This window comes from Vidua chalybeata, chromosome 5, assembly GCF_026979565.1.
Source record: "Vidua chalybeata isolate OUT-0048 chromosome 5, bVidCha1 merged haplotype, whole genome shotgun sequence".
NCBI lineage: Eukaryota > Metazoa > Chordata > Aves > Passeriformes > Viduidae > Vidua > Vidua chalybeata.
In genome coordinates, this window is record NC_071534.1 from 42,246,577 (window position 1) to 42,257,718 (window position 11,142).

At 42.5% G+C, this 11,142-nt stretch overlaps 1 protein-coding gene across 2 annotated transcripts; it reads left to right on the forward strand.

Moving 5' to 3' along the window:
• Window positions 1-1,728: 1,728 nt before the first annotated feature.
• On the forward strand, window positions 1,729-10,458 carry AMIGO2 (adhesion molecule with Ig like domain 2). Of its 2 annotated transcripts, none has more exons than XM_053943166.1 (2): window positions 1,729-2,019; window positions 8,719-10,458. In XM_053943166.1, the coding sequence occupies exon 2, from the start codon at window positions 8,792-8,794 to the stop codon at window positions 10,355-10,357; it is 1,566 nt and encodes a 521-aa protein (XP_053799141.1). In that variant the 5' UTR covers window positions 1,729-2,019; window positions 8,719-8,791; the 3' UTR covers window positions 10,358-10,458. The 2 variants fall into 2 exon arrangements, with proteins under 2 accessions (XP_053799141.1, XP_053799142.1); XM_053943167.1 differs by having other exon boundaries at window positions 8,722-10,458.
• Window positions 10,459-11,142: the final 684 nt, after the last annotated feature.

Genomic DNA, 11,142 nt, shown 5'->3' on the forward strand with positions numbered 1-11,142 from the left:
AGTATTGGACTTCACTTTGATCTGGATCCTGCCTTCCCCAGAGCAATTATTCCTATGGCCAGATCTCATGGCTGGAATTTAAATAACTTAGCTACAAGTAGTACTGTCACTTTGCACCTAGCAGTCCTCCACACTTACTGAGGTATGAACAAGCTGCAATAAAAATCCTTAGTAGTTTAACCAGTTTACCTCAATCAAAGTGTGCACAAAACCCACAAATGGCCAGCTACTCCATATGGTAACACAGAAGGAATCTTCATTCCATAAGTCTTTAGGAAGAATTCAGGCTCAACATTTTCAGTTTTGAAAGCAGGGGAAGGAAAACTACAAAAGTGATTACCCTCTTCCTCAGACTGGTAATGTGATCAACTTAAATTTCACCCAGTATTTTGTAGTATCAGGGTCATCAGAAAAGTTTAATGGTTTAGTATAAATGAAGACAACATGCTTCTTTAAACCAGTGAGTATTCCAGTGGAGAGTCTGAAACAAATCAGCGTTCAATCGATAACCTCAAGATTAAAATTACTTCAGTGCTGTATAGCCTAACTGCATAGAAATTCACCACAAAATAAGAATGATGAATAGAAAGCTGAATTTTTAAGGTAAGGTAGTGCTCAAAAAGTCTTTTAAATCAATAGCAGTATCACCTATATCTCACCAGGTTTTGATCTATATTGAATCAGATCTTTAACATATACCTTGTGTTGTACTGAAGAATTTAGTTTGCCTGTAGGGTGAATTCTAGGATAAGGACCCTTTTAGTTTTATATGTAACCACAAACCCTCATATTAAAAACCACTTTCCTTTATGCCCTTAAAAGAAAAGTGTGATTTGCAGCAGCTTTAATATGCAAGCCCATTTGCTGAGAACTGTTCTATAAACTGTATATCTGGATGACAATAAATCTGCAATGTCTGTTATTTGCTAAAGTAGCCCGTGTTCAGTTTCAGTCTCTAAATGTAGGGTGCTTTAAATTATGATGGAGATGTCGTGAGGAACTTGGCCGGGGGAGGTTAAAATCGGTGTGAAACAGAAGTAAATGTGCTCTTTGGCTTTCAGCTGCAGCTTTGCCTCTTCATGATCTGATCACACTTCTCAATTTGATCTGCAACAGCTCTCCCACAGATTCCATGGTCAAGAGAATCCCTGTATATGGCAATTAATTTTAGATAACGCCTTTTATCATTTGATAGACTCCTCTGCTCTGATCAAAGCCTAGTTTACTACGGAGCTTCCGTGGGGTTTGACCATTTAATTAACCGAAGGACTATTTCTAAGAGCTAGCACAATGCCTTTTACATTTATCCACTGTTCCATCTCAGCACACGGGGAGTTTCGATGCAATTGTAACGAGAAGCTGTGTCTTCGGCTGCGCCCCCCGAAAAAGGAGCTTTCCCGGGCTCTCTGCCCCCGGCGCGGGCGTCGAGGAGCTGCAGGCGGGCTGGGCCGGGCTGGTGTGCAGCGCAGGGGCAGAGCCCACCCGGGCGGCGCAGCCTCGCCGCTCTCGGCGGGGGCTGCGGCGGGTGAGGAGCGGGGCCGGAGCGGGGCGGAGCGGCGGCAGCCCCGGGCGGCGAGGGGCGGAGCGGGAGCAGCCGGTGCCGATGCGCTCCTCCCCCGGGGCACCGACGGCCCCGTCCCGCTGCCGCGGAAGCACCCGGGAGGGCGTCGGGGCGAGCGGCTAGGGGTCCGGTCGGGTGCTGCGCTGCTGGGGAGACCGGGAGGGCGTAGGCAGAAGGGGATAAAAACCCGCTGTGTCGCCACTGTCACTGAGAGTCTCCTGCCTTCCCTGCTCACTCGCCGCCGGTGCCGAGCTCCGGGCCTCAGCTCCATTCCCGGGGGCAGCGGGCCAGCACTGCCTGCGTCCGCGGGGGAGCGCAGCGGAGCCGCTGCCGCGCTCCCGGCGTCCCGCAACTTCCCCCGGAGCCCAGCGGAGCGCAGCATGCGGGGCAGGGGCTGGAGGCGGCGGCGGGGTCGGCATCGCGCTCCCCGGACATGAAGCACCCATCGGAAGCTCCAGGTAACGCTGCCCGGCGAGGTGGCGGAGCAGACATCTCCCCGGTAGCCGGGGTATGACGGAGGGTCAGGGTCCGGAGGGGTAGGAGTCGGGGCTGAGAGGCGCCGCCGGAGGCGAGCGCAGCCCGGCAGCGGCCGGGGGGAGATCCGGTCCCTGCCTCCGCCACGGAGCGGCGGCAGTGGCTGCCCTGCCCGGGGAAGTCGGTCAGAGACTCCTCGGAATGGTTGTGGGTGCCTCCGGTTCGATGCCGGTTTAGCCTGTTCGGTCGCTGGTCTCTCCGAAACTTTGCCCTCCGCCGACTCCCGGTAGGAATCTGGGGCTGCAGCGGACAGTTCCTGCCGTGAGACTGGCAGGAGACCCCCCCCCCCCCCCCCCGCCAAATCGTATGCAAGAGGGTTTCTTTGAAGTTGAGTCCTCAGATAAATTTTTGGAGGCGGTGAGGATCCTTCGCTGGGCAGCTAAACTTTCCTAAGATCTGACATTGCTTGGAGACTGGTTACTGGTACTGTAATAGGCACTGCCACTTATCATTGCATTTTTTTCTTAATTATTTGCTGATCTCCTTAGCAACTGAAGTAATTTGCAAGGTTGAAGCTTGGTTGCAGCTTGATTTACAAAGTGGCATGGCAAAAGGGATGAATTTGTTGTTTCACCGATGCATATTTCCCTTGTACTCTCTCAGAGGGATAAGAGGTGCAGAGATGTTGACTCCACGTAGCTGGTACTGCTGTAAAGAGGCTGTTGATTTGTCCAACTGAGGCTATGTTGTACATCACCCAGTTGCTCTTCTGTGTCTCAGTTTTAAGACAATCGAGTTATCGTGTTTTAAGAAAAAAATCTCTCTTCAAGGAAATTCAATCTTTAGTGAGGGATTAGTGGGAGATGATAGTTTTATCTAGCTAAGGTTACTAGGACAAATTAATCTCTGCTTCAGCATGGTTGAGGTCTGGCCAGATGCTGGCTGGAGAGAGCACACCATTTGCCTTGCTGATCTCAGGATCAGCTTGCTGCAAATATGATGTAAAGCCATTTTTTTCATCGCTGTTAGGTCCTGCACCAAGCACAGTGTAGCCTAATTCAGGGATTTAGTCCATTGTATCAAGATGCCTCCCAGATGTAGCTCACCAACAGTCTTTCCTGTTCAATCCATCATGTCAGTAAATCTCATGGATTACAATGTTTGGGTAATCTGTATCTGTTGAGTCAGAGACGCTGAGCACAGCTGTCAGGAAGATTTGATGCAGAGTGCCTTTTCCACTCAGGAGTGATAAAGGCAGAGTAGAGCCTAGAGACTGAGGCGAGGTGGCTGAGTATTTCCTCTGACAGTATCACACACACACAAGGAATGTGAGTTTATGCAGACCTTCCTTAAAAATGTAACTTTAAAATACTAATTGCATAGGATGCCATTAGTCTATACGTAATTAATGGCTGCATCATGTACTTGAACAGGATTCATAAAGTTGAGAGTAAAAGCCTGAATAATGATACTTGTATAATGTTGTTGTTATAATTTAATAAAACCCCATTCTAAAAATCACTTTTGCTTTTGAGTTCATGAGGAACCTTTATCAAATGTCATGCCAGAAAAAAAAAGTAGGGCTGTGAGAAAATGAACACCTGAGCCATCTTTTTTTTAAATTTTATTTTATGTGTTGTTATATTTTACTAGTACAGCCCTAATTCATCTGATATGTAGACTGGTATAGGGGGAGAGCACCTTTGTGGACATCAGAAGTCAGTGAGAGCTGCAGAGATGTATTAATGTCTTGTGGGCTGCTGACACTGGGGCAAGACTCAAGAGAAGACAGTCACAGGAGATGTGGTGCAAAGGAAGGAGGTAGGGGATGTAGAAATGGTGTGAACCTTCTGGAGGATGAATGGAGGTCTTTAATGTTTTCGAGTCTCTTGATCTCTCTAGAGGCTCAAAACTATTCCTGCAGTAGTACAGCAGGCAGCAGGGTTGTGTGCAAATACTTGCATTTTCACTGTGCAGAAAGTACCAGCCAGATGTGGGACTATTTGCATCACCAATGTACAGGAAAATGCTTTACAGTAAGAAGAACATCTACCAATCTGATTTTTTTAACAGTGAAAAGACTAATAGTAATGTTTGCAAAATATCATTCAGGTGAATTGTGATCTCCAGTCCAATTCACTGTTTAAATTAAGAGATTGCTACATTAGGATTTTTTAGCAAGGTCTCAAATGAACTAGAAGAGGTAGTTTGGTGTACAGGTTCCATTGGAGAAACAGCAATAAGCCTGAAGGTACTTGCAGAGGATAAGAAAACTGCTGTAGATATTATTAATGTCACATTAGTGAGAGAGAGAGCCCAGAAAAAGGAGAAAGGAGTGTTTAGGACATTAGTTGATCTTCAAGTGATAACTGATGGTGAGACTGTATGTTGCCTAGCAGTCCCCTTTTCCATAATCAGGTCTAAGTGCTCATTACTTTTAAAAACAAAACAACAAACAACCTCCTCAGACATAAACAAAAAACAAGAACAAACATACACATTAAAAAGTTCAAAACTAAGAACCAAATCCTTAGCTTCTCTGGAATGTGATTGGTTGTAGTCAATTTTGCTCTTTCTGACCACAGAGGATTTTCCCTATGATAGCAGGATACGTCCCGCCTTTCTTCCTGAACAGTTAAGAAGCATGTGCACCATTACTGTTCAGATGAATCATCTCAGGGAGTAATGTGGTTTTGGCACTGAACTTAAAATACTGTACTTTAACATCACAAAGAAATTATTTCTTTGAACAGAATTCACGAACAAAACTCCCAACCATGTCCTTCACTTTACTATAAATCAGAAAAGGTATATACCCAGCTCATTCAGAAATATTGGTGAAGTGCTTGGCCAAAGTCTGTTGGTGCACATTTGCTGATAGTATTCAACAGCAATATCTCTCTTGAGAAAATATGCAATATTGAAATTTGTGAAATAACACTTCTCTAAGACCTGAAGTAGTGTTACTGGGATGAAAAAAAATGCCACGTTTTTTTAATATAGTTGTTATTGTAGGCTTTGTTCTTCTTGCCACTTAACACATTACAACCCAGAAATGTTTATGTGGGCATTTTGAGTAAGTTCAAATAATCACATACCCTGTAAATATTTATATTGAACATGCTTGGCTTTGCAGAACATCCTGGGTAATTTGTGCAGTAGATATGGGGAACAGGTTGAAGAGCAAGTTGCAGCTCAACAATCCTACTCTCCAAAAGAGCAAAGAACTTGTTGGGAATGTAGGCACTACACTCTGAGTTGGGCATGGAAAGGAAGGCTTCTGCTCATCAGGATACCCTTTAAATATTCTTGTGTGTTCTGTGGTATATTTAGGATGTCTATAATTTGGATTTGCCCTCACAGACAAGGCAAGTTATCTGAAACAGTTTTCATTTTGCAACTCCAGTGAGCTTTGAAAATGGACAATCCAGTTTTCAGCCCTTGCAAACTGTTTTTGCTCCTTATAACTAAAGGATATTATGCTGATATACACCAGTGACTGATCTGTGTCTTCCCATGGGATTTGGTTGCAGACTAGCTTGGAGTTTCTGATGAGATAATTGTAGACATGGACAGAAGCAAACATGCAAGGTTATCTAGTGTATTAAATTTGGTAAGCCTTACAAACTTGAACATTGATCTACTACCTCCCATTCACAGTATCTCCAGGATCACAGTTATATTCAACATGGGAGATGGTTTTTTTAAGTGCCATTCACTTGTTGCAAATGCAGTTACATTTAAAATTAGGCTGCATAGCTTGCGGAATCAGGCTTTCACACATTAGTGGAAAAGGCAACCTTTGCAGCAACTGTTCATCTCCTGTTTTGTGGATGCTTTGTAATCCAGTCTTCAGGTGCGTGGTTTTATGCCATTGTAGTTTTCAGATGCCTTGCTTCATACAATAGACTAACTAAATGAGCAATTACTAAATACCTTTTTCATCTGCCAGGGTTTTTTTCATTGTACCTTATGTCTGTATACCATACAAATTCACACCGTGGTACATAAGTATTTTTTATGGCAGTTTCTCTAATGCTTCATAGGTCTCACCCTCTAGAAGAACTTGTATCTATTAATTGTTACTATAGACTATCTATCCAGCAAAAACAGCTAAGTAAGGAATTTAGGACTGGTTAAAAAATACTCCTCTGGATTCTGAACTTTCCATTGAAAATCCCATGCAGTTAGAGGCTTCAGGAGACTTTAAAAGCCTAGAGGAATTTATGAATCCTGATATTACACATAAATTCAAATCAATCAACTTTTTTTACAATATTTCTATAGCTAAAATCATGTTAGTATATCCCTTGTATAAACAAAGAATCTCTGTGCAATCAGAAGTGCCAGATGAAGTCACAGCATTTTGACTCTCATCTCAGCACTTCCTCAGATCAGTCCTTCCCAAACTTAACATGCAGAGGTTTCTTATTTTAATAAGTGCGAAGCTGGTGGCCGTAATGTGTTCATTATTTTGTAATAATCACCAGTTCACATAGTTTGCCTGATCTCACAGGAATTTTGTGGCAAAGGATAGGACAGCTGCAGTTCTCAGGGATAAGGATTTATCAAGCTCTTGATGAAATCACCCATTCTTTTCCCTGTTCTTCCTCAGAACCTGTGCACAGTGTCCAGAAAGGTTTGGGGGAAAATTGAACAATCCTGTAACCAAGGATTGTATATAAAATCTGAAATGGAAAGAAAAATGTAATTCTGACACTTTACTTTTGAATATTTGATTTGGCAGTCTTGCAATTCTCTTAATGTTTTTTCCTTTTTTTTTTTTTTTTGGAATGCAAACAAAGCCAATGTATATATAAGTTCTTGTGAAAAGTGAAATGTCCCATTCTCCCATGCCACCTTCATATTTCTTCTTTTAATGGGTCATTAGAAAGTTCAGCTCTTTAGTTTCATAGCACATCTTCTACTATTTGACTTAAGAGTAGATTTGTCAGCAGAAGACAACAGCCTGACAGATTGGCAGAGGGTTACAGAAAAGGGAAATAAAGAACTGAGGAGGAGTGAACATTTTTGATTTTTGCATGTATTAATTAATTGCATCAGTAGTCTTAGATTCTTAAGTCACAGATGTAAATTCTCTGGAGAGGTGTGTTCTAAGGGTTAACTCCTGAAACTCTTGTTTGTCTTCTGCTTAGACCTCTTCTTTCCCTTTACACCCTCCTCATCTGCTTTTCCAGTCTCATATGCCTTAACTGACTTCTGCATCCTCAGACTACCTCCTCCTCAGTTTCTTTAGTAACAGTGATGATGCTCCATTAGCATCCACCTCCCCTGGTTTTGCTCTTCCTTTCCTATGTGTCTCTTACCCTTCTCTCACTCCCCTTCTTTCACTATTCCTCTTCCCTGCTGCCCTCCACCATTTAGGTCTTGATTTTAATTTTTTTGCCTTCAAGGTTCATCCTTCTTGCATCATCAGAGAATACAATTTCTTCTTTTATTCTCCTTCTTTCCATCTGAGGCTGCTTCTTTCTCCTCATCCCATTCTCCACAGGCTTCTGGCCATAGCCACTATCAGCAGCACAGAGCAGACATTGCAGGGTTTGCCCTGCTCAGATACTGCTCCAGCAGGTGGGTGAGATTGGAGAAATGAGTTTGAAGATAATAATGTGGGGGCTGAATACCACATCTGAACCCTGAAGGCTGATGATAATCAATACAGGTGAACTCACCTGTGAATTTACTGAAAAACTCTAAACAAGTACCAGGGAGAGCAAGAATCAACAGAAATGTTTATTCCTCTGCTATGTATGGGTACATTTTCTCAGAAGATGATAAAAAGCATATCCCTTAGCACAGAATCTCTACTGTGCCAAATCTTACATCCCTGTTTCAAACAATGCTGACTCTAAAATACTCTCAGAAAAGGGTATGGTTGGGGTTTTTCTATCTACACATGAGCAAAATATTTTTTTCTTCACTATGTTTTGAGAAGGAGCTGACTCATCCTTACTGAATGGTCCCAAAACTTATGCCTGAGGTAAGCACTTCGTAGATTTCTTCCTCATTATTTATACTGGCAAAGGTAGAAGAAGCAGAATACAAAATACAGTTATTGAACAACTTTAATAACTTTTAAAATAGGCTGTTGCTACCTGAACCATAGGTTACTAAATTAAAAGAAAAAAAAAAGGAATGACATATGACATTTAAAGCTAGAAAGGCTGAGAAAATTCTTTGCTTGAAAATGTGTGACATTTTCTGATTATAAAGAAAAGCATGTTGTAACTGCTTCCCACTTGACAAGAAAAAAAAACATTTTAGGATGAGGCTTTTTCTTTCTTCTGCTGGGAATTCTATCTGTGTTGGTTTGGAAACAGGTAGGGGATGCCATTGCCAAGTCATGCTCCACAGAGGAGCGTTTCCAATTTTTTTTATTGAACTGTCAGAAATTGCATTACTTTGTCGAAGACTGAAGAAGAGTTGCATTCTTTTTGAAGACAAAAAATACTGTATCTAAAGTATATATACTGATACATGATTGCAGAATTTCATGTTTGCATAAAACAATGTTACGTTTGCATCACCTTAGAACTAGATTATACCATTAATTGTATGAAACCCTAAGGATTAATTCCCTGTATTTTTCAAAAGGCATAAGAAATCATGCAGAGTATGAATGGTAAATGTTAACGTGCTGTACCTCTGTATCCCTCTTTTGACAGCAGCGAGTGCAAAGCTAACTGCACAAGTAATCTGTGGCAAGGAGCACTGGGAGACAGCTAAAAGACAGTGACAATGTCTTTAAACTGGCGGACACTTCCTACTCGACTTGGAGTTTTTAAAGCGAACTGCAAAGGACTCGCGTGCCTCTTGGTCTTCACCGTGAGTGTTTGTGGCAGTGCCCCAGGGATGTGTCCAGCAGCCTGCATCTGTGCCAGTGATATCATAAGCTGCACTAATAAGAACCTCACTCGAGTGCCAGGAAATCTTTATAAATGTATGAAAAGGCTGGATCTGAGTTATAACAGAATTGGGATTTTGGAGCCTGAATGGGTCCCAGTGCTGTCTGAGAAACTGAACACTTTAATAGTCAATCATAATAGCATTAGCAGCATTAGCACTGGAAGCTTTTCCACAACTCCAAATCTGAAGTATCTAGACTTGTCATCCAACAGCCTGAAAACACTGGGCAGCCCTGTGTTTCAGGAGCTAAAGGAGCTGGAGGTTCTCCTGCTGTACAACAATCAAATAACACAGATCGAGTCTTTAGCCTTTGGAGGATTGTACAAATTACAGAAACTGTACCTAAGCTACAACTTGGTCTCGCATTTCCCACTGGACTTATATATTGGAAAACATAAACTGACCGACCTTGTGTTGCTGGACATTTCCTTTAATCACATCCAGACGATGCCTGTTCAGCGCCTGAGTTCAGTGCCAGCCAAACAACTTAGTGGAATTTATCTTCATGGCAACCCATTCTATTGTGACTGTGTCCTGTACTCCATGCTAGTCTTCTGGTATCAAAGGCATTTCAGCTCAGTGGGGGACTTCAAAAATGAGTACAGCTGTTTGTTGCAGTCAGACCCAAGAGGTCATAATAAACTGCCTTTACTGCACGACAACGTTATGAATTGCTCTGAAAGTACCGTCAACAGCTCTTTCCAAGCCTTTGGGTTTATTCATGATGCCCAGGTTGGTGACAGGCTGATTGTACACTGTGACAGCAGAATCAGTGATACGGGCACACAGTTTGTTTGGGTTAGTCCAGACAATAGATTACTGGAACCAGACAGGGACACCGATAACTTCAAGGTGTTTCCTAATGGCAGCCTGGAGATAACAGATGCCCAGCTAGAGAACTCAGGCCTGTATTCCTGCATTGCAATAAATAAGAAAAGACTATTAAATGAAACCATAGATGTCAGAATAAATGTTAGCAATTTCACAGTGAACAGGTCCCATGCTCATGAAGCATTTAATACAGCTTTTACCACCCTTGCTGCCTGTGTGGCCAGTATTATTTTAGTGCTGCTGTATCTCTATTTGACCCCCTGCCCATGCCAATGTAAGGCAAAAAAGAAGAAGAGGAAGCTGAACCAAAGCAGTGCCCACCCATCCATACTGAATTCCGCACTGCCGCAAGAGCTGCCAGCCGACGAGAAGAAGGCTAGCACTGGTAAACGGGTGGTTTTCCTGGAACCTGTGCACGAACCAAAACAGAGTCAGAATGGGAAAGTAAAACTGTTCCCTAATGACAGTGCCATTACAGAGAGTATCTTAAAAACTACTCGAACAAAATCCGACTCTGACTCTGTCAACTCTGTGTTCTCAGATACACCTTTCATGCCACCAGCTTAGTTTGCTGCCTGTGTTTGTATCGTGCAGTTCCATTTCTGAATACCTCCTTTGCCTGTAGCAAACCATCAGGACAAACAAATAAAAAGAGATAAAATGTTTTAAAAAAAGGTGTGTTTTGTCAGTCCTTGAACTGCGTCCCCTCTCTGTACAGGCCATGCAACAGTGATAGCTCGTTTGGGAAAAGGAAACAGCTTGTCATTATTGTGAATGTTTTTAATGCAAGCTTAGCCTCAGTTTTACTCTCTGATCCATACACAGCAATTTCTCATGCATGTTTAGAGACACTTTCAGTGCACACAGCTGACTCTGCAGAGGCAGAGGCTGACCCCAGTGCAACACCCAGTTATGCTGATAACTCAGCTCTTCTGAAGTGTGCACAGAAGGAACTTATGGCTAAGGAGAAAAATGTCCAGACTCCCTGCAATTCCTTTCATAAACTCATAAAATCTTTACATAAAATCACTACAGGAAAGAAGTCATGATTTTTCTTGGACTGCTTGGCACAGAAGGATTGAATTTGCCACCAGAACACCTAGCAGCACTGGGTAAATGTTTCTGGCTTTCAACTGATAATGTATTTGCAAATAATTGCTTGAAAACATTAAATGAGGGGCATTGTAATAATTTTATTCTAAATATAGTAATGCGATTACTTGTGAAATGTGCTTGTATTTGTTTATAAATGTTTCATGTAATGAAAACAGGTAAAAATTAACATGCTACCTTTGCAGTTGTCTCAGTCAAAAAATGAAAGTTGTCAGGCATGAGGACTTAACACAAAGCAG